Source organism: Rhinopithecus roxellana, chromosome 3 (assembly GCF_007565055.1).
Source record: "Rhinopithecus roxellana isolate Shanxi Qingling chromosome 3, ASM756505v1, whole genome shotgun sequence".
Classification (NCBI taxonomy): Eukaryota; Metazoa; Chordata; class Mammalia; order Primates; family Cercopithecidae; genus Rhinopithecus; species Rhinopithecus roxellana.
Genome location: NC_044551.1, coordinates 131334463 through 131358893, shown reverse-complemented (window position 1 = coordinate 131358893; position 24431 = coordinate 131334463). Strand labels below are relative to the sequence as shown.

Here is a 24431-nt window from a genome sequence, read left to right as displayed (position 1 = left end):
CCTTAAGGACAGGGTCATATCTCATAGCTACAAATGTCTTACATCCTTCTGAGGCCATTGTTATATCACCTGTTTATTGACTGTTTGATTAGGGCTATGAAATCCAGGAAACAAGGTATACTTGAAGTAACTTTCAGATAGCTAATGGTGGGCAAAACATTTATATAATCAAGTTGTAACATGCTATTGTCGAATTTAATTTATTCCTTGAAAATGTATGGTGATAAAGGCCTACGTTATATAGATAAAACTAAAATACTATATATTCACATTATACAATTTTTACTATTCCAAAAATTACATTCATGTATTTGCAAATATAAACACAATTAGATGCCACAATCTAATTGAGACACATATGATCAAATTTGAAACCTGATTAAGTTAGAGAACTTTGTTTCAATAGCTGAGATAACGTGCTATTTACATTTTCACTAAAACAGCCAAAAACATGCAAAGTCAGAGGGCAAGGCGATAGAAAGGCATAACATTGGTTCAACCAGCGTCTGTGTATTAATGAATTTTCCTTGGTTCATCTGGTTGCTCCCGAATATGGTCCAATATTCTTCTTAAGTTTTTTGATTAAATAAGAAATCTCCAACTTCACCAACACAAGCATGATATCTGCAGGAAAAGAGCTAAGTCTCTCTTCTGAAAATTCATTGTACAAATACCAGATTTTAACATCAGCCTAACAGTCACAAACACACAATTCCCAAACTACACCTCTAGTCTCTACAATTCAGAACTGAACTGAGTTTATGAGCCGTGTTATTGTTTAAACCATATAAATAAAATCTACATTGTTTCAGTGAAGCTTTTTCTGTACAAATGCAGAACAGCCGGGGCTGAATAGATTCTATTAATAATGCAATATTGAGTTTGGTATTGACTTTAAGAAGTATTATCACCTCCTTGACTAACCCTTAGCTGCCAGCAGACGCTGCCTCAGGCCAGTACACACCTAATTGCTTGGTAAAAAGGCCGTTTCCCTACCTCATTGAGCTGCATGATGTGATAAATTTGCCTCAGGTACTCGCTGCCACCTGGTCTGTGGCAGAGATCCAGAACCATCGTGTTTATTTTCTGCTCAGTCAGTTCAAGAGCAATATCTCCTTCTTGTAAGGCCATGCTTTTCTCTATTGTCATAAATGCACTAAATACAAAGAAAGCATATATATATATCAGTAGTGAAGAATTGTAAAGATGGAGAGTAATCATGGAGATGGAGTGTGGAGAGTTGATGTAAATCTCAGATTCAAAGCATCCATAAAGACTTCGCTGGAATAGGTAGGCCTTCCCAAACCGCTGCTGCTCACATAAACAGCACCTTAGAATTAAGCACCTGAAAGCATTTTCAAAAATTGAATCGTTTCTTCTAAAACATGTCTTTACTGCATTTATACTCCCTATCTATAAAACATTTTCCCATTACTGCAATTGTTGAAATTGCTATAATCATGAGATGAAAACAAAACATTTCTTTTTAACAATACGTAAGAAATAATTTGTATTTTCTCTTTGTGGATAAAAAGTATCTTTGATGCCTGAAATAGCTTTGGTATTTTTGTCTTTTGTAGAATCCTCTTTACACCTGTTGTAGAACACATTGAAGATTAATTAAAGTGTCAAAAGGGAGAGCCTATTATGCTAAATATAGACTGGGTGCTTCGTGGCGGTGTGCTTACCAGTGGGTATTTTAAATCGGCCTTTGACACTTGTTGCCTTTTAAAACTATGTGCCCCACTCCTGTTTCTTTCTGTAACAGATACTTAGCCAAAGTCACTATCCTGATTATTCTTCCAGAAAAAGAGTCTACTATCACCACACCAGGAATGTGCACGATATAGTTTTAAAACATTTCTTTTAGAAGGATCTATATACATATTGTTGATTTTGAACATTATTTACACGGTAATAATGGATGACAAAAAGAATTTAAACATTTCAAACTATACCAGTGCAAAAAATTATGATATTCAATGTACACATATATTCCACACGAATTTTCTTGTTGTTATTGGGATCATGCTACACTTTGCAATGTAAGTATTCTTAAAACTCAAGGTTTTCCCGTTTCCAAGACTAAATAAAATTTACCGTGGTGTAATCAGCTGTATACTGCAGTTCATTACTGAGATTTTGCCATGATTATAAAATTAGTTCTGCTAAGAGTCAGTGCCGCTGACCTGAAGACGGAACCAAATGACACCCAGCTGCTGGACATTAACTTGGATATTGCTTCCACATGTAGCTTCAAAACATCCTTCTCAAAAACGGGAGGAACTTTAAGATCATATAGCCTTGCTAAAAAATAAAGAAAATCCTACTTTGACTTAGAGATATTCATTAGCTAGAGTAAATTGTTTTTTTTAAAGACCTTTTTACAATAAAATAAGTTTGCAGGTATGTTTGTGAAACTGTATACACGTTGCAAAAAAAAATTTCTTGTCAGGTTTTGTCGAGGCTGACATTGAAAAAGTTGAGGCCCTCTGACAAAGGAGTATCTCAGTGTCAGCTCCTGAATTGTATCCTTTCCTGTCCATCACTGTGCAGGTGAAGCAAATGATTGGATTCAGTCAATGCTATGATTAATGAGTTCCTCTCCGGATTTGGGACTGCCTATCAATCATGTCATTAGGGAGAATGTGCCCTGAAAGAGGCAGACCTTAGCCAAGGAATAACTGCATTAATCTTAATCTGTATATGCACCCAGCCAGCCAAGTCAGGGTCACCATGATGAAAAACAATAATCTTCAACTCGACAAATTACTTTGCAAAGACAGACATTTCTTTACTTTTTGTGCTGTGTGTTCTCCAGAATCTAAGTTGACTGTTTACAGCTTGAATGTTACTACAAAGTGAAGGTGATTTTAATGAATAGTAATGCTTTCAGGCAGTATGCAAGACAGGCAACACTTACAGCTGCCACCTTTTCCACTGCAGTTATTTTCACCATTTCCATAAAATCAAAGTTAAATCTGGATGCAAGTCAAAGGAATCTAGCTAAATGGTATCATGTAGTTTCAGATAATCTTCATAAGTAATTAAGATTTAATTGATCTTAACAGAAGAACCATTTTAGTTTAAATGCTTACATACTTAGATTTTTTTAAAAAATTACGGTAGAACCAAGGCAACCCTCTACCTAATACAGACATCATGTTTTGAAATACATTTTTCCTCACAGTGTATATCTATGAGGAAAATGACCACCAATTAGTGAGAAATACTTAGAGGTGGAAGTGCACTCGTATAACAGATAATCAATTTGAAATCAAAGTCAACAAGAAACACTCTTATTTTTTTTTTTTTTTTTTTTTTTGCGACAAAGTTTCACTTTTATTGCCCAGGCTGGAGTGCAAAGGCACGAAATCGGCTCGCTGCAACCTCCGCCTCCTGGGTTCAAGCAATTCTCCTGTCTCAGCCTCCCAAGTAGCTGGGATTACAGGTGCCTGCCACCATGCCCAGCTACCTTTTTTTTTTTTTTTTTTTGTATTTTTTGTAGAGATGGGGTTTCATCATATTGGTCAGGCTGGTCTCGAACTCCTGACCTCAGGTGATCCGCCTGCCTTAGCCTCCCAAAGTGCTGGGATTACAGGTGTGAGCCACCACACCCAGCCAAGAAACACTCTTATACTGCCCAAACTCTGTAAGAGATTGTTATCTAAAGTGAGTTAAGTCAAATTTAACTCTTTTTCAAATAAATGCAATACATAACTTTAAAACTGCACTTTGTATATTGATATCATTTGAGAAATTGAGAAAGATGTATTGTGCTAATTACATAATTACTCAGAAACTTTGAGGGCTGTACTGCGTTTTTTTAAGTCAGCAATTCTTCATTTTTTATGCATGTTGTATGAGAGGTAAATAATCTTTTGGCTCATTGTTAATCAGCAAAATATTAGCTAGGCAACTCCCACTATAGGAGATACCAGATGTGTTGGGGCTGTTTATAAAACTTAAATTGAAATCAGCTTTTAAGGAAAAAATTTAGCTTATAGATTCTTTTATGTACCCCTACATATATTACCTAGACATTGCTTTAAATGGATCTTATTTGATATAGGGGCTACTAAATCAGCAGTATCATAAATTTAACTTTGTCACTATAATCAGATATACTTTTTACTCTTGTTTTTCTTCTCCCCTTTACAACCACTGCCATGGATAATGACATCAGGCCTTAATGTTTTAGTCATTGGATTAAAGCCTGTAAATTAGTATTGAATGCAAACAGAAAGATTAAGACGGTCACTGTCAATGTTACTAAGCATTTGCCTGAATGCTATTATAATTCCTACCCGTGGGACACTCCAGAAGTACATTTCTAGAGGTCAGTATGATGAGACCAGGAAAATCATGATTACCTACTTTTCCCCGTTTGGATTAACATAAAGTCTTATAGATTAACATAGACAAGTAAACATTATTAATTACCTTAATACTAACCAGTGAATGCAATGTATTTTAATAGACTTTATACATAGTAAATGCCTATCAGTTCCAAGCTTGATGCTAAGAACTCCATGAACGTTATTTAATTTTTCAAAACAATTCTGTCAGTGTGGTATCATCATTGAAACTGAGGCTTTGAGAGATTCAATAACTTGCACAAGATGACCCATTTACAAGGGATTTGTACTTGCCCATCTGATTCCAAAGCCTGATCTTTTTATCATTACCATGTACTAGTAAGAGTAACCATATATCAAGTGACTTTTCATCATTTTGGGCAGAAAGTTATATTAGTATCTGCTAGCAACATGAATATATTTTTAAAGAATGAGGGACAGCGTGTGTGGGTGTTTTTAAAATGGGCTGACAGTGATCTATAGACCATGTGAGCCGGAATTCCTTTATCAATACCATGCAATTCTATACCTGAAGACTAATTTAAAGACAGGAGGACTCTATGTACATATTTAAATTCATCAGGGACCCTTAAACATCTTTGCAGTATCACAAATCACTTAGCTCTTAGTGACAAACCCATGAGAAGGCTGACATTTTCATACAGAAACAGCTGGGTGTGTTTATAGCTGGAGTGTGATATGCCCTAGTTGCCCTCTGGGATTCTTACATTACCAGATGAAAAATGTGTACCTTTTTGACAATCAGGTACACAGAAAGCAATAAAAAGCCTTTTATATCCATTAATTCCTTCTTAATTTAATCTCCATGCCCAATCCATTTGCAAAATGCTCCAGGGTATCCACTAGATACCTGTTTGCACACTGAAAAGGGGTGAAACTAAATTCTCCTGGGTTTAACTACCACCCTTTTAATCAGAAACCTTAAGACGGTGACTAAACAAGTATAATGTTCCAGTGTGTCAATGGGGTTCACATTTTAAGAAGACAAGAAATGTGCAACAATCCAATTTTTAATGGGATACTTATCTTTTTTTTATTCATCAAAGCTCCCATGAATTTGGCAAAACACTATTGCTGCCCATCTGACAATATATTGTTGTTTATTGGTGATTTTGTTATTGTGAAAGCATTTGATGAAATCCAGTAAGAGAAAAACATCACCTTACCATTCAGTGCTCAGTTTCCTTGCTTTCAACAATTGACGTTCAATCCAGTTGGGCTTCTGCTGCTCAATGCTCTGTATGACCTTTTGGATCATTTGATTAGGGATACTTGTCTGGTCTCCCATGATGCTCTCCAAACACATACAAATTAAACCCAGTTTTTCTTTACTCCATCTGTCAAGGGAGGCACCTGTTAAAAGTTCCACAGTGTTTCCGTCCTCAAATATCCGACATATAATTACAATCAAGTTCCAGACAAGCAGGCCAGCTTTCTTCAATTCAACAAAGTTTTTTGACATTTTTCTCTCAGACAGAAAAAAGAAGTATTTAATTGGGGGAGGCAAACATGCAATCACCGTAGGTAACTTGCTGATTACAATAGATACTGCCTGAGCAGCAAGCCTTGTGAAGCCTGGGGAAGAAAAGAAAAGGTATGATTAATATTAGCATTTGCGTTCAATCATTGCATGGTTTTGTGTTGTATAAAGATGTTTAATTTTTGTGGAGAAAATTGGCAAGAAGATCAAGTGCTTGACATATTCCAACAGAACTCTAACCAGGGTCTCCGGCAGTACTACCTAAAATTCCCCCAAATCACAAATCCGGGTTTTTTTTCTCTCATAAATGAAGATTAGAAAATTTAGACTCATAATTTGTATTCTTTTAAGACTGCAGCTTTCCAGGACCCATGTGGCCTCCTAATTAACAAATGCAAAGGTTCCCAGCTGGGCAACTTTGTAGGCTTTGATACTTCTGACTCCCCCTTAAGCCCTTCTCCCTTGGAATCCATGACAGAATCATTCCAGCTCTCCTCAGGACTGGTTTCTCTCCTTTCAGTTCTCAACCCAAATGTTACCTCCTTAGAGAGCCTTGCCTCACCATCTTATCTTATCTCATCTCATCATCCTCTCAGTTCATTTACACCCTTCCATCACAGCCCCAAGACCCTCTCTTTCAGGGATCCCCATTTTGTTGCCTTTATTATAGCACTCCCCATCATCTAATAATTATGTCCTTTTCCTGCACACTGTATGTCACCCTCTTCTAAACTATAAGCTCTTAGAAGGCATTCACATATCCCTAGCACTTAGTACCTCATATATAATAGTTATCAATAAATATTGGTTGAATGAATGAGTCAGTAAATTGTTTCCTGCTTACCTCTATCTCTCCTCTTTGCTTCTTTGTGTCCTATGCTATTTCCACTTTCTACTAACACCTCTTAGATGTAGATTTTTGCTAAGACGTCCTTAGCCTTTTGGCTGATGATTCTACATGTTCTCCCTTGTTTGGTGCTATTTCACATTTATGATCTTACTTAATGCAACAGCTTTAGGAGATTATTCAAATATGTGTTGGACCTAGTTTTTACACACTTACAAAGACTGTGCCAATTAATTTTTAAATGATTCTTAGGTTGTCATGAATTGCAGAGGAGTCACTAGATTAGACATATTTTCCAAGAAAAATGTATTAATTCTTCTTCTCTATATCAGGGTTTCTCAACGTCAGCACTATTGCCATTTTGGACTGGATGATCCTTTGTTGTGAGGAGCTGTTCTATGTTCTGTAGGGTGTTCAGCTGCATCTCTGTCCTCCACCCACTAGATGTCAGTAGCATCCCCCTCAGTGGTGACAACCAAAAATGTCCTCAGGCATTGCCAAATGTCCCCTGGGAACAAAACTGTGTCTGGTTGAGAACCACTCTTCTATATGATTCCAGAATGTTAAGTCTTGGCCTTTCTCCAGAGTTGTAGTCCTGTAACTCCAGCTTTCTGTTAAGCATTCCACTTCTGTGTCCTCATCACCGTCAACTCAATATAACTAAAACCAAATTCATTGTCTTCCAAACTAGCTTGGCCCTTCTCCCTCCCTCCCACCCTTTCCTCCTTTCTTCCTTCATTCCTTCCTTCCTCTCTCCCTCCCTCCCTTCTTCCTCACTACTCTCTTTCCTCACCTCCTCCCTCCCATTCTTCCTTCCTGTTAAATATTCCTGTTGATCCTTCATACCTAATCAGTGATCAGCATTGATATATAGTTCTGTCCCTTTATCTCTGCCATCCAGTTTCCCATTGCTGGGGCCAACTGAGGTTTCTGACCTACCTCAAGCCCTTCTTCACACATAGTACCTTGACTATAGAAGTATTCTCCTAACTCATCTCCCTTCTCCAGGCTATGTCCAGCCCTTCTCCTGCACTGTAAAACTGAATTCATCCCTATGAACTGTATTATCCAATTTCCCTGCTGTGATAATTTTAGCTACTTACCACTGTTATAAGATCAATCTCTTGGGCCTTGCTGTGAAAACACTCCACAGTCTAGCCTCAGCCTGTTTCTATGATCCTTCTCTTTAAGACCTTTAACATGCTTTATCCTCTTTGCTTTTAGGCTTCTGAGTACGTCATTACTCTCAATGGAATGCCCTCTGTCTTCAGGGTTCACAAATAATCTTCAACCCTTAGTTCAAAGTCCTCTCCCCTCTTGTGAATTTATTTGAATATATTCTATATATGACCATTTTGGTAATTAGGTCCATAATTGGCTATGTTATTTTTGTATTATCATCTATTTTATTTATATTATGTTATTTATATATTCATGAGTTGTCTTTACAGCTAGCCTATAAACTCCAGAGCATGGGAAACAAAGCTCTTAGCTCCTTGATTATCCCACAAAGCCAGAGAGTGTTTTAATCCACTATATACATAATGGAATTTGAACATTAAAACTGAATGAGAAGCCAAAAGAAAGTAGCTCTGAGTTCTTTGGTAAAACATTCTTTACTGTTTTTGCTGAACAAAAATAACAGAACAATGTGAACATTTTCTGAAGATACGTGTAACATTTAAAAAGTCACTCTGTTCCAAAAAAGTACAAAGCTCTTGGAAAATATGTCTAATCTAGTGACTCCTCTGCAATCCATGACAACTTAAGAATCATTTTAAAAATTAATTGGAGCAGTCTTTATAAGTTTGTAAAAACTAGGTCCAACACATATTTGAATAATCTCCTAAGGCTCTTGCATTAAATAAGATCATTAATGTGAAAGCACTTAGCTCAGCACCTGATAAAAATAGTTGCTCAATAAATGTTTTCTTTTTATTCAAATTAATGTGTTTAGGTGAGGCTTAAAATATAGATAAAGCAAATCTTCCTTAGTGTTCTTAAATTATTTGAAATGTCTCATTGTTTTTTATGTGTTTGTGTCTCGTAGTCCCTATTCTGCTGTCAGGTCTTTGACTTGAAAGATTGTATCTTGTATTCCCTCTGTCTTAAAGAGGGTTTGACTACAGATACTGAGTAAATATTTGACAAACTAAGTAGATATTAGGTAAAGATTATCAATTTTCTTCTTCACACCTACACTCCACTGATATTTTATAAACTCTGAGGACTACGGGTACCCAAATTCCCAGCTATTTCATTAATGCTTAAGGCAAATTTCAATCAGAACCTTTAGGCTGATGACAAATTAATAAATCCATTCTACCAGTCTCTAGGGCTCTGAGTCTATGATGATGTCAACAACATACCAGGGAAGGATCTTTTAAGACTGCTACACACTTGTCTTTCTGTCTTTATTTAAATAAGTGGAATTCTACCTAAGCCGTATATATGTAACATATTGTGTCATCCAACTTTAGAGCTGATAAATTATGAAGAAAATCTATGTCTTAGGATGAATGCAATATATGTTTATTGATGTATTTGTCATTTCTTCTTTTCTGTAAGGTACTACCATAATAATATATTTGTGGTTGATAAAACATGCAAAAAGGAAATTTACAATAAATGAGGTAAAGAAAATAATGTCAAAATTAATTTTTAAAATTGTATTTATTAATGGTAAAAAAGATCAGTAACAGTTTGTTGAATGAGGACAATGTACTTTTTTATTATTTTTTAAATCTGGGCTTAACACTTCACAATACAGAGGTCAAGTTCTAAGTTCAGTTTGTTTCAAGATCAGGTTTTCATGGCTGTCATAGGTGAAAAAGCCACTACACGAACACATATAGATCAACATGAAACCAGTATATCCTTAGCTGTGCCCACAAAATCATGGCATTTATTTTTCAGTGTTAACTACCAAATAGGTGAAGGCTATTGTTGAAATTTGACTAATAAGTATCCATCATCTGTGATGTCAATTTGTTGTTTTTGCAAACAAATGGAAAAATATTTTATTTTTATATTTTTTTTATATTTTAAGTTCTAGGGTACATGTGCACAACGTGCAGGTTTGTTACATATGTATACTTGTGCCATGTTGGTGTGCTGCACCCATCAACTCATCAGCACCCATCAACTCGTCATTTATATCAGTTATAACTCCCAATGCCATTCCTCACCCCTCACTGCTCCCTATAATAGGCCCCAGTGTGTGATGTTCCCCTTCCCATGTCCAAGTGATCTCATTGTTCAGTTCCCACCTATGAGTGAGAACATGCGGTGTTTGGTTTTCTGTTCTTGCGAAAGTTTGCTGAGAATGATGGTTTCCAGCTGAACCCATGTTCCTACAAAGGACATGAACTCATCCTTTTTTATGGCTGCATAGTATTCCATGGTGTATATGTGCCACATTTTCTTAATCCAGTCTGTCACTGATGGATATTTGGGTTGATTCCAAGTCTTTGCTATTGTGAATAGTGCCGCAATAAACATATGTGTGCATGTGTCTTTGTAGCAGCATGATTTATAATCCTTTGGGTGCATTACTGGGTATATACCCAAATGGTATTTCATATGGTATTTCTAGTTCTAGATCCTTGAGGAATTGCCATACTGTTTTCCACAATGGTTGAACTAGTTTACACTCCCACTAACAGTGTAAAAGTGTTCCTATTTCTCCACATCCTCTCCAGCACCTGTTGTTTCCTGACTTTTTAATGACTGCCATTCTAACTGGTATGAGATGGTATCTCATTGTGGTTTTGATTTGCATTTCTCTGATGGCCAGTGATGAGAAAAGCATTCAAGAATCACTGAAACTCTCCATTTGCAATATTTTATATCATGTTAGAAAATCCTATTTCTAAATTCTTAAGCAAAAAGAGATGATATTTTTGTAGATAATACTGGTTCTTATGAAACAAATAGGCCTGGTTTTTATACACTATACTAATGACTTCTTATAGCACTTTGTGTATTTCTGCCATCAGTTTCTTTCTCAACATGCTGTTTCTGCATGTGACCAATGGCATGGACACATTTTCCTAAATGCTGCTTGCTACTTCTGTTTCCTCTCTCTAAAATTCGTTGTTTCCATTAAGACAATTACTCCAAAAGTTTTGCCATAAGGGATTATTTTCATTAAAAAAGTAATTTACTGTTGAGAAAATATCTTCTCAGGTATATCTTTCATTTAATTTTTGTCAAAGAAACAAAACAAAACAACTAGTTCTTTGTGTATTTGTTCTTTGAAACGTAATGAAACAAATATCTAAAAGCAGAGCTGTGTCAGAACCATCCTAACTTCCATCCAACTCTCCAGTAAATCTACACTGTAATCTTTATTGTCATATTTATTTCTTTAAATCTTCAGTGTTTTTTAATGTCACAGTATTTGCTGATAAAGAAATAAAGAAATGAATTTTAGTTTGTCACCATAGTGTTTTCTATGTTCTGTCATTTTTACTGTGTCAAGAAGGACAAATATTCCCTAAGATAATTACTATTTGTCTTTTAGTAAGTTAGATTTTTTTAAAGACCTTTAAACATGTATAATTACTTAGACAAATTTTGTAAGAACCGTGATTATATATCACTAAATTAAAACATGGTTGAAAAAATTTACAGAAGTTTATCTTCATGTTTTGGATACTTAGTGTAGAAATCTTTTGTTTATCAAGATGACTCCAAACTAGCTAATATCTCAAGGCTCGATACTGGCTTAGGAGGGATTCACATCTAACAAAATATATGGGAAGCCACATTTCAAATCATTTCCCCACAATTCTTTTTTTTTTTTTTTTTTTTTTTTTTGGCCAAATGTGATCAAATCATCATTGTTTTGTAATATGGCTGTGAAGAGCTCATATTAAGAATAGAAACAAGTGGGAGCTTTTTCACTTTGTCATTGTTTGCTCTTGATTGCATTCCCAGCACTAGTTTTAAACTGCAGTTCACTTACTGGTTTATAGGAATATGTTAAAGTCACTTGTATGTATTATGAGGATTAATTTTGTTACAATCAGAGTCTGTAATACAAAGGACAACTCTAATTCATTACTGTGTGCTGAAAGCTAAAGGAGGAATAAGGTCACCCTGCCTATGGCCTCTCCCCAAGAGCATGGCAACCCTGCTCTTCCCTCAAGCTTCCTCACTTTTTTTTTTTTTTTAAATTATACTTTAAGTTCTAGGGTACATGCGCACAACGTGCAGGTTTGTTACATATGTATACTTGTGCCATGTTGGTGTGCTGCACCCATCAACTCGTCAGCACCCATCAACTCATCATTTACATCAGGTATAACTCCCAATGCCATCCCTACCCCCTACTCCCTCCCCATAATAGGCCCCAGTGTGTGATGTTCCCCTTCCAGTGTCCAAGTGATCTCATTGTTCAATTCCCACCTATGAGTGAGAACATGCGAGGTTTGTCCTCAACACACACTGGCTCACCCACAGACCAAGAAAGATCTCCAGTGACAACCCCAAGTGAGATTTTAGTGAAGTTTAATTTCTTTCTCTCTTCTCATACACCAAAAAAACTGTACATCTCTTATTTGTACCCATTTTGAAACAGTTATACTAGTCTTCTGGCACCAAGAGGAGATACTGCACTTAGGTTTATCTCTGATCTGAAACACAGTGCCTGGTATATAGTAGTCTCTCACTTAGTAAATTTCTACTGAATGAATAATGAAATCAATAAATGACTTAACGTCCAGCATGTACACATTCTCTATCTTATATGCTGTAGTGAAAATAAAATTTAAGAAGTACAAATCTAAAAGTCCCTGTAGCATTTCAGAGGGAAGTAAAGGAGAACAATGGCATTCTCCTATTGTCACATCCTGTTAGAATGCAAAAAATGGTTTGTAAAGTCTCTTTCTTTCATATATTCATGGGATCTGACTTCCCTTCATGGTTGTCTTTATGTTGTACTTTTATTCGGAATGAGCATTTTATGAAAAATGTTATTTAGTAAGGAAAACTTTAACAACTGGTATCTATAAGTGAGCATTTTTTGGAATAAGAGGCTCTTTGCAATGGTATGGAGGAATTCCAAAGTGTTTAGAAAAAGCAAAATTGTTCATGAATAGAACAACTCGAAAGCCACAAGCAAAATAGTGCTACTCATATGGCATGATATGTTAACTATAAATCATGCCTACTGAATTGCTCAAAATGTATGAAATATCCAAAAGCTAGAACAAAGGAGAGATGGCAACAACTCTTAGAAAAGAAAGAACTTAAGTAATGAAAAGGTGACATTTTCCAATTTCAATTAAATGGCTTTACTAGATTCAAAGGGAGTTTAATACGGCTTGGACAGAATTAAAGCATTACTCTGAAAGGTCACAGATAGATAATTGATTTGAGTTTGTAATATAAGGTCACATTATTTAGGATCTCCATGGAGAAGAATGAAAGAAAGGCTAGTCCCTTGAATTGACTTTAGTGAGTTCAGCTGGAGTATTTTATTGTTGAAAGTTTCCTTAGAGAAAAAATATTTTCACTAACTCTAAGGAAACTTTCCCTAGTTTCCTAGTTTTCTAGTTTTTCTAGAAAAACTAGAGAAAGTTTCCCTAAAGTTAGTGAAAATATTCCTCTTAAAGGATGAATATGAAAGAAAAAAGTTTTATTTTAAATAATCAAAAGAAGATTCACAAATACAGGTACGTAATATACATACAAAGAAATCTTGTGAAATTCTGCAAAAGTGGAAAGATCTAGATAGGGAGAAACTATTTAAGAAGAGAAGACTTAACTAATAAAATAAACGAATAATGTAGGTAACTTATGGTTCTTAAGTACACTTGGTGGATGCGCTGTTCTGAATAGGAACAACGCACTCAATTTAGAAGCAGAAGCACTGGGAGAAAAATACACTGTCAGAAAAATACATGTACTTACCAAACTGGGTGCTATTTTTGACCTAAAAGCTACATATGTAGGTGTTTTAGCAGGAGAAAAGAAGGTAATAATTAATGTTTGCAGAGAAAAAACTTAAAGGAAAAAATAATTAAATGGAATATCAGAGCAATCTTCTCTAGATATGGATTTTAAGTTACTCAACAAATTTTAAGAAAATTAGTCAAAATAATGTGACTAATCTGTGAATATTAGCCTGAACACAAAACATCACAGAAAATCCTGAACTGGTAATTAAATAAAGAAGATGACCATTTGAATAATTTTCCATTCTAGTTTCCTTGATCATGTGACTCATAGTAAAAATAAAAATAAGGGTCCCAAATATGCTTAATGGAAGGAAGATTAATATAGTACATAATTCTTACAACTTTTAGAATTTTACTTGATTGCATATGCTAGAAAATTGCTTCTTCAGGTGTATTTTCTTAAAGAGAAACAAGTATACTTACTTTTGCTTGATTCTTTCCTTTTAGTTTCTTTTGGACTATAATTCCATTCTTTTGGCATGCTCTCAAGCAAACAATCAGGAACAATGTGCTTGTTTAGGTTTGTCTCACAGTTTCTCCTAGAGCTCATCACAGATACTATCTGCTGTACAGTGTCCTTGACGGCATCAGTCAGTGCCAGTCTCAAGCATCGAATGACCTCCAGCTCATACTCCACGCACGTTGAGACTTTAAAATCAGATGGCATATTATGGTTAGCAGAACCTAGCAAATCATTTGTGCCTTGCTCAACTAGAATTCAGTTTCATAATAATCTAGTTTAAAGCTATAGGAAAGGAGAGCTGCTTTTAACCAAGAAATCATATGATTGATAACCACTCCATAAAACATTTTTTAAAAATATTCTTCTTGTTTGTAATAAAAGGAATGGCAATAAAGATAACAGTATATAATATTTACTGGTACTTTTGGACTCTTCTGGTGAGAACATAAATTGTATGACCTTCCCTGATGACAACTTGGCTGACAATAATGTCAAAGCTTCAACATTTTACTTATCAGTTGACTCACATATTCCTTTCTGTAGGACTTTTCCTAAGAAATTTATTATAAATATGCAAAGGATATAGAAAAAATTAAAATCAATCAAAATATCCAATAATAGGTGATTTGTTTAATTAGCTCTGGTATTTCTGTCTATACAATAAAGCCAAATATTGTGTAGTAAAAATAAAGTAGGTTAGAAAAGAGTATGATATCCTATTTTTATTAAAAATATATATCTCCACACATATATAAAATAATTAAAAGATGTACTCTATAATGTTAATGGTGATTATCAATGATGGATGGAATTCCAGGTATATATTTTTCTTCCTTTTTTCTTCTTTCCTTTCTTCCTTCTTTCTTTACAAATGGTCAATCAATTCAGTGTTAGAATCTTACCAAAAGTTTCCTTATCAGCAAAATGTTAGAGCCGGTCCCTAGATTGCCAAGACACATAGCATAGGAAGAATAGAGTAATAGCCCTAAAACCCAGCTGCTAAAAACCCAAAATATTAATTCTTCATTATCAGCATAAATGAGAAAAGCAAGGGAAAGGATTATTTAAAATGATAATAATTTTTATTAATGATTTTTGTTATTGTAGTTTATTTCCACTTTTTATATTAAATTAACAAATGAAAACAAAGAAACATAAAATTCAGGTTAGAATCATATAACTTAAAGAATACCTGCTTCATTATCTAATTAATTTTCAAGTGTTTCAAATCACCATTAAAAATATAGACACTTTAGGAGGGGCCTCGGTGTCCTCATTTATAAAATGGTGAGGGGAGAGGGCGACAAGGGCTAGACGAGATGATATTTATGGTCTTTGTCAGTTTTCACCTTCCATGACTCTATTTAAGACTCCTAAGAAGAAAATAACAAATATGTCACAGCTGAGCACACACAAAGTTGAAAAGAACTGTGACTCTACTTCCTTTTACAACACAGTAATCAGGAGGCCTTAGAAAGGGCTGAATGAGGGTCCTAAATTGAGAATGTGCTTGAGGCCATGAGCAGCAATCCTAAGAATGATTTAAACCAGTTTTTGTATGTTCACTAAGCTACTAATTGCTTACCAATTTTTATCAGTATAAACTTTTATATTTTGGTAATAACAGATGTGGCAGGATTTCCAAAAAGAAACTTCATTACCTTTATGTTAAAATTTCTATAATTTAGAAGAATCAGAACAAAGGTAATTTAGTGGGAGTTTTTCAGGCTACTGTTAAGAAAGATGTTATATGCAATAAAGAATAACCTAATGTGGTTTTATAAAAGCAATGGAAATTACATCTGAATATGTTTCTAAGTAAAAAGGTTTGGTTTAAGTAATTATTCTATTAATAGATTTACCAACCAGAAGTCATTGAAAATAAGGTCTCCAGATAAATTATAAGTAACTGGGGAGTCAAAAGTAACAAAACATCATTGAAAATCTTCTGCAAATACATTAGCATACTTTACTGCTTTAGAAAATTAGTTTCTTTGATGCTTCATAACTTTAGGTGGAACATCTAAATTTAGAAATGTAAAAATTTAGACAAGCTCCAGTCTGATTTTCTCACTTTTTGAAAATAAGGACACTGATAAACCAGATGGGAAGTGATAGACCAGATAGTAAGTAGCAAGGCAAGGATGTATTCTCTAGTTAGCCAGTTCAATAGCCAGTTCAAGCAGTGGTATACACAGGACTAGACGGGACGGCTTGGAGCAATCCACAATCTCCAAGTACATACCATACCCAGCCACTCCTAATAAATGTAGCATCTAAGTCAGCAGCCAAGCTTCTGACTCCCTTTTCTACTTTTACTGCTGTTATTTATGTATTTATTTATTTATTTATTTATTTGAGACGGAGTCTAGTTCTGTCAACAGGCTGGAGTTCAGTGGCAAATCTTGGCTCGCTGCAACCTCCGCCTCCCACGTTCAAGTGATTTTCCTGCCTCAGCCTCCTGAGTAGCTGGGATTACAGGCATGCGCCGCCACACCTGGCTAATTTTTGTATTTTTGGTAGAGATGGGGTTTCACCGTGTTGGCCAGGATGGTCTCAATCACCTGACCTTGTGATCCCCACACCTGGGTCTCCCAAAGTGCTGGGATTACGGGTGTGAGCCACTGCGCCCGGCCTACCGCTGTATTTAAACAGTCCTCTACAAAAGTACTAGGGTGCTTTAACCTGCCCTATTCTTATCTGAGACCAATTCTCCATCTTCTGTAATTACTCTGCAATGCCCTAGAATTAGAGAAAATTTTATATATATCTAGAATTGTCCGAAGTCGATTTAGTAATATATGAATTCCCCAGTATCTCTGGCTGTAGATCCAAATTTCTTAAAATTTTAGAATTAGAAAGCCATTAATTTTAATGAAGGCATTGGCCTCCTCAGGCGTGCTTTAAAAATAGACAAGTGTGGAGAAGCACTTCCAGAATGATGGTGTGAAGACCTGGGAAAGTCTGCACCTCCATTAAAGCTATCAGAACACTGGCGAAAATTGTGAAAATCAACTTTTGAGAACTCTGGAAATTAACCACAGGCTTGCAACAATCCAAGGAGTATTTATTCAAGAAAATCAGCTGAATCTTGGTAAAAACAATGAGCTTTGTGGCATTTTTAACCTGCTCTATTCCTAGCTCCCATTCCTCAGCAAGTTCTACTATGGCCTTGAAAACGAGCAGCCTTGAAGCCATGGTAGTTATAAAAGCCTAGCAGCCACTGGAAGAGGCAGAATGTGTTTTGACCTATCCACAACGTCCCAGTCTCCCAGATTGTCACTATTTGTCTTGTCTGGAATCTCCCTGGAAGAGCGCTGTCCACAATGCATATCCTTATTCAAACTAACTCAGTGACTGAAAATGTCCTATCCCCAGGATATTTCGTCAAAACAGTCAGCAGCAATGGTTTAACTCTGTGGCTGCCTGAGGTAGTAATACTGGTTGTGGCAAACAAGAAGCTAATAAAAAAAGGAAAAGAAAAACTGAGAAATGAAATGTACATGTACATAGTGGGGAGAAATTTTGAATATCTCTGTCATACTCCTGGGGATCAAGAAAGACACAGACATGTACAGGACTGTGCACATACCCAAGAAAGCCCCGAGAAAGCCCTAATCTCTCACCTCTGACTAATCTGGAGGCTCTGTGCAAGCAGGATGTAAAGACTAAGGAAGAGTTACAAACTATGTGTGTGTTGGGACATGCCTTCAATTCTCTGGCAGTTTACAACAATTTTACTCCTAGGTATATATCCAAAAGAAGATTTTTTAAACATTCACACAAAAACTTGTATACTATGTTCATACCAGCATTATTAATAACAGCTAAAAAGTGGAAATAACACAAATTCCCATCAACTGATGAATCAATAAGCAAAATGTATATTTCCATATAATGGATTATTATTCAACAATAAAAAGAAATGGAGTTCTGATGCATGCTACAACATGGATTAACCTTGAAAATATTATACCAAGTGAAAGAAATCAGACACAAAATGCACATACTGTATGATTCCATTTATACAGAAGGTCCAGAAAAGGCAAACTATAGAGACAGAAAGTAGATTAGTGGTTGTCAGGAACTGGGGAGGAACTGTTAATGGGTACAGGGTTTCTTTTTGAGGTGATTAAAATGGTCTAAAATTAAATGGTGCTGATGGCTGCACAGTTCTGTAAATCTACTAAAAACCACTGACCTGTGATATGTTTACACTTTAAAAGGGTGAAATTTATGGTATATAAATTATATCTCAATACATTTGCTATAAAAATGCAATTGCCTCTAAAAGGACACATACAAACATTTGTCATTGATATCATAATGTGATTTAATTAGAGCAGAGGTCAGAAGACTTTTTCTGTAAGAAGCCACATAATAAATATTTTAAGCTGTAAGATGATCTTTGTTGCAACTACTCATCTTTACTGTGGAAGCACAAAAGTATCCACAAATAATACGTAAGTAAATAAACATGGCAATTTCCAATAAAACTTTATTAAAATGGTGGGTTGGATTTGGTCCAAAGGCAATGGTTTACCAACTTCTAGTTTTAACACAAACATGGCAATTTCCAATAAAACTTTATTAAAATGGTGGGTTGGATTGGTCCAAAGGCAATGGTTTGCCAACTTCTAGTTTGACTGGTTTAAAGGTTTTCCTTTGGTACTAGATGGGAACAGGACACCAAGAGCTTTTGATAGTGAGAAGAAAGGGAGAGATAATTTTGGAGTATAAATTCCAGCAGGGAAAAGGCAGGACTGGGTGGGATTTCCAACACAGAGTTTTTGTGCAATCAGAGTGAATCTTTTTTTAAATTTTATTTTATTTTATTTATTTTTGAGACAGAGTCTCTCTCTTGCCCAGGCTGGAGTGCAACGGTGCAATCTTGGCTCACTGCAACTTCTGCCTCCTGGGCTCAAGCAATTCTCCTGCCTCAGCCTCCCAAGTAGCTGGGATTACAGGCACCCACCACCACACTCAGCTATTTTTTTTTTTTTTTTTTTTTTTTGAGACGGAGTCTCGCTCTGTTGCCCAGGCTGGAGTGCAGTGGTGCAATCTCAGCTCACTGCAAGCTCCACCTCCCAGGTTCATGCCATTCTCCTGCCTCAGCCTCCCGAGTAGCTGGGACTACAAGTGCCCGCCACCACACCTGGCTAATTTTTTGTATTTTTAGTAAAGACAGGTTTCACCTTGTTAGCCAGGATGGCCTCAATCTCCTGACCTCGTGATCCGCCCACCTCGGCCTCCCAAAGTGCTGGGATTACAGGTGTGAGCCACTGTGCCTGGCCACCTAGCTAATTTGTGTGTGTGTGTGTGTGTGTGTGTGTGTGTGTATTTTTAGTAGAGATGGGGTTTCACCATGTTGGCCAGACTGGTCTTGAACTCCTGACCTCAGGTGATCTGCCCGCCTCGGCCTCCCAAAGTGTTGGGATTACAGGCGTGAGCCACCACACCCGGCCCAGAGTGAATCTTGTGCTGGGAAAGAACTACAGGAAGAAAAGAAGCACAAACAGGAATTCAATGTAAAACATTTTTCACCATAGAGCACTGCATTAATGTATAGAAGAAGAGAAGAATGTACACTATGAAAATACCTTAAAACTATTTAAAAAATCAATTTCTGGTGTGAATTTTTCTTGTAATTTGTTCATTTCTTTTTAAAGCACAATTGCACAAAATAATTATGAATGGCTGAGATAATTTGGTTACTTAGCATAGCAAATATCATATAACATGTTCAATTGTTCCTGAAAGTAGCTATATAGCAAATAAGTTATTCTCAAATGAACTAGATTCATGGTATGAATGTATTAGTGGCCAAGGAAATTATATTATGAATTAAGTGAAAAATAGTACACTGAGAGTCCTTCATTTTTAGGGATGTTATTTAGGAAATCAGTGTTTTCAGTCAATAGTCAGCTGATAAAGCCAATTCCAAATATTTTATTATGTGTCTAGTGGGTTTGCTACTGAGATAATCATAACTTATTTTTTAAAATGATTATAACTTTGAAGAAGAACTTTTATTTTAGTCATGATAAAATAACTGGTCCCAGACTCACCCTCCTGCCATGAAAGCTAGAAAACAGGGAAATATATGCAAAATAACTATTTTCATGTATTAGACAACAGGAAACACTGTAATTGCCTTTAAAAGAAAACAAATTAAAGTCTGAATGTGCTTTCAGGATCCCAGTTCAGGGAGCAGAAAGTCAAGCAAACCATGAAAGTCTCACTGAGAAGAAGAGACAGAGGAGGATGAGGCAGCTGGAATTTTCTGAGAAAAGTACCAAAGGGATGGATCTACATAGGGAAAGAGCTCCAGAAATCTGCATAAGGTTTCCTTTCAGTCTTACACAGAATACTAAGCTGGCAGTGGGAAGGCTGGCTCTAAGAAGCCAAGCGAAAAACAACTACTGGGAAACTGTTAGGTGAACAATCCTCAGAGTTCATACAAGATTGGCAAAGTCTTGAGTTCAGACCAGAGTGGCAAGATGTCGCTGCGTATCTGACATTCAAAGGACACCCAAAAAGGTAATGTTTTAGTAAATGGGCTAAACCAGGCCTAGAATAAAGACTACTTTAGATCTGCCCTAATAAAGCTTGAAAACAACTAACTCTCAAGATGATCAAGGTGATACACAAGTACCACAATACAACAAAATCTGTAATGGAAGAAAACAAAATCTAGAGACTCAACAACATAATACTGATAATGTCTGGCATTCAATAAAAAATTGCCAGGCATGGAAAGAAATATGATCCATAATCAAGAGAAGACTAAGTCAATAGAAATATATCCAGAAATGAAAGAGATGATGGAATGAGCAAACAAGGTTTTAAAACAGACATCATGTATGTATAAGAATATTTAAATGAGAAGGTGTATACAAAATATAAAAAGAAACTGTATAGACTTGCTGGAAGTTAAAGATACCTGGAATAAAAATTCACCATATAGTCTTAATAGTACTTTAGACACTGCAGAAAAAAAAAAAAATCACTGAACTTGAAGATACAATAAAAAGTAACCAAACAAAAGAACAGAGAGACGGAAGGTTAAAAAACAAAAATAATACAAAAAAACAAGGAAGAACAATACAGCCTCAGTGACCTGTGGGACAATGCCAAGAGGTGTAACATACGCGAAATGGAGTCCCAGAAAAAGTGGGAGGGAGTGAAGTGGGGCTGGCAAAAGACAAAATATGTCAAGAAAGAATGGCTGAAAAGTTTTCAAATTTGATAAAAATCAAACATCTCTGGTCCAGGCAGCTCAATAAACCCTAGGCAGAAAAAATACAAAGAAAACAAAAACAAGGCATATCATAATTAAATTGCTGAAAAGCAATAACAAAGAGAAAAGTCCTTATCAACTATAAAAGAAGACATATTACATAAAAGGAAACAGATACTGCAAATATTTCCACTGATTTATTGTCAGAAATAATGCAAGCCAGAAGATAATTAAATGAACACCTTTACAGTGCTAAAGGAAAAATGAAAAAGAACAACAACAAAAAAATCTGAACCTCGAATTCCATATCTACTGAAAAATATTTCAAACATGAAGGCAAAATACTTTTTGTCATGCAATCAAAAGCTAAAATAAATTAATGCCAGAAGATTTGTAATACAAGAAATGTTAAAGGAAGTACTTCGGGTAGAACGAAAATGGTACCTATTGGAAACTCAGATCTACACAAAGAAGGGTATGGAAATGATAAATATATGGACAAATATAAAATACTTTTTCCCACTTTTTAATTTCTTTAAAATATAATATTTGGAGCAAAAATAAAACAATAAATTGAAGGGTTTATAATATTTGTAGAAATAAAATGTACAACAACAATAGAATAATGGATAGGGAGGAAGTAAATGGAAATATAGCATTATAAGGTTCTTATATTAGATGCAAAGTAGTATAATGTTATTAAAAAGTAAATTTTGATGGGTTAAAGATACATATTGTAAACCCTGTAGCAATTACTAAAGTAAATAAAGAAGCCATTAGAAAAGGTAATATGGAATACTGACAAATACTCAACTAATCCAAACGAGGGCCAAAATAGAGGGAAAGTGAAGATTAGATAGAACAACAAATAGAAAGCAAGTAACAATATAAACCTATAGTGCCAAGTATCAAAATAGAGAGTCCAGAAATAGATGCATCTGTTTGATCACTTGGTCAATTTATTTCTGACAAAAGCATTGAAGTAATCCAATTTATAAAGAATAGCCTTTCGAAAAACGGTTCTGGAAAAATTATATAGCCATATGGAAAAATAAGAACCTCAACACTTATCTCACTAATACACAAAAATCCATCATAGAACTAAACATAACTAAAACTATAAAATTGCCAAAAGAAATCATAGGATAAATATTAGTAAAATTTAGACAATCCAATTGTTCTTAGGACACAAAAAGCACTACGACTAAAATAACTGATAAAGTGGGCCAGGTGCGGTAGCTTACGCCTGGTAATCCCAGCACTTTGGGAGGCTGAGCAGGCAGATCACGAATTCAGGAGTTTGAGACCAGCCTGGCCAACATAGTGAAACTCTGTCTCTACTAAAAATACAAAAATTAGCCAAGTGTGGTGGTGTGCGCCTGTAGTCCCAGCTACTTGGGAGGCTGAGGCAGTAGAATCACTTGAACCTGGGAGGTGGAGGCTGCAGCAAGCCGAGATCACCCTACTGCACACAACCCCAGGCAACAGTGTGAGACTTCATCTCAAAAAAAAAAAAAAAAAAAAAAAAAAAAACGGTAAACTGGACTCATCAGAATTATGAACCTCACTCCATCAAAAGACCTTGTTAACAAAATGAAAAAGCAAGACATAGACAGGGAGGAAATTTCATCAATATATGTATAAAACAAAGAATTTATGTGTAATATATATAAAGAACCCTCTACAACTCAGTAAGACAAACAATTAATAAATTGGACAAGTTTTGAGTAGATATTTTACAAAATAATATTTTCAAATGGTCACTAAGAACATGAAGACGTGTTCAATGTCATTATTCACGGAGGAAATGTAAATTGAAGCTTCATGAGATAATACTACCTACCCCTTAGAATAACCAAAATCAAAAAGACAATCTCAACTGTTGGCAAGAATATGGAGCAAACAAAATTTTCATACGTTATTGGCCAAAATGTAAAAAGATATGACTACTTTGTGAAACAGTTTAGTAGTTTCTTTTTTCTTTCTTTTTTTTTTTTTTATTATACTTTAAGTTCTAGGGTACATGTGCATAACATGCAGGTTTGTTACATATGTATACTTATGCCATGTTGGTGTGCTGCACCCATCAACTCGTCAGCACCCATCAATTCATCATTTATATCATGTATAACTCCCCAATGCAATCCCTCCCTCCTCCCCCCTCCCCCCTCCCCATGATAGGCCCCAGTGCGTGATGTTCCCCTTCCCGAGTCCAAGTGATCTCATTGTTCAGTTCCCACCTATGAGTGAGAACATGCGGTGTTTGGTTTTCTGTTCTTGTGATAGTTTGCTAAGAATGATGGTTTCCAGCTGCATCCATGTCCCTACAAAGGACGCAAACTCATCCTTTTTTATGGCTGCATAGTATTCCATGGTGTATATGTGCCACATTTTCTTAATCCAGTCTGTCACAGATGGACATTTGGGTTGATTCCAAGTCTTTGCTATTGTGAATAGTGCCGCAATAAACATACGTGTACATGTGTCTTTGTGGTAGAATAATTTATAATCCTTTGGGTATATACCCAGTAGTGGGATGGCTGGGTCATATGGTACATCTAGTTCTAGATCCTTGAGGAATCGCCATACTGTTTTCCATAATAGTTGAACTAGTTTACAATCCCACCAACAGTGTAAAAGTGTTCCTATTTCTCCACATCCTCTCCAACAACTGTTGTTTCCTGACTTCTTAATGATTGCCATTCTAACTGGTGTGAGATGGTATCTCATTGTGGTTTTGATTTGCATTTCTCTGATGGTGAGTGAGGATGAGCATTTTTTCATGTGTCTGTTGGCTGTATGAATATCTTCTTTTGAGAAATGTCTGTTCATATCCTTTCCCCACTTTTTGATGGGGTTGTTTGTTTTTTTCTCGTATATTTGTTTGAGTTCTTTGTAGATTCTGGATATTAGCCCTTTGTCAGACGAGTAGGTTGCAAAAATTGTCTCCCATTCTGTAGGTTGCCTGTTCACTCTGATGGTAGTTTCTTTTGCTGTGCAAAAGCTCTTTAGTTTAATTAGATCCCATTTGTCAATTTTGGCTTTTGCTGCCGTTGC

General features: G+C 35.7%; 1 protein-coding gene across 1 annotated transcript in view; it reads right to left on the bottom strand.

Annotated features, from left to right (window-relative positions):
• Window positions 1-24431, bottom strand: part of KIAA0825 (KIAA0825 ortholog) — a 523375-nt gene that overhangs the window by 287806 nt on the left and 211138 nt on the right. The window contains exons 16-18 of the mRNA XM_030927226.1: window positions 14095-14319; window positions 5546-5954; window positions 997-1156 (exon numbers count right to left, since the gene is read on the bottom strand). Of these exons, the coding sequence (XP_030783086.1) occupies window positions 997-1156; window positions 5546-5954; window positions 14095-14319 (794 nt within the window). The remainder of the gene's footprint in view (window positions 1-996; window positions 1157-5545; window positions 5955-14094; window positions 14320-24431) is intronic.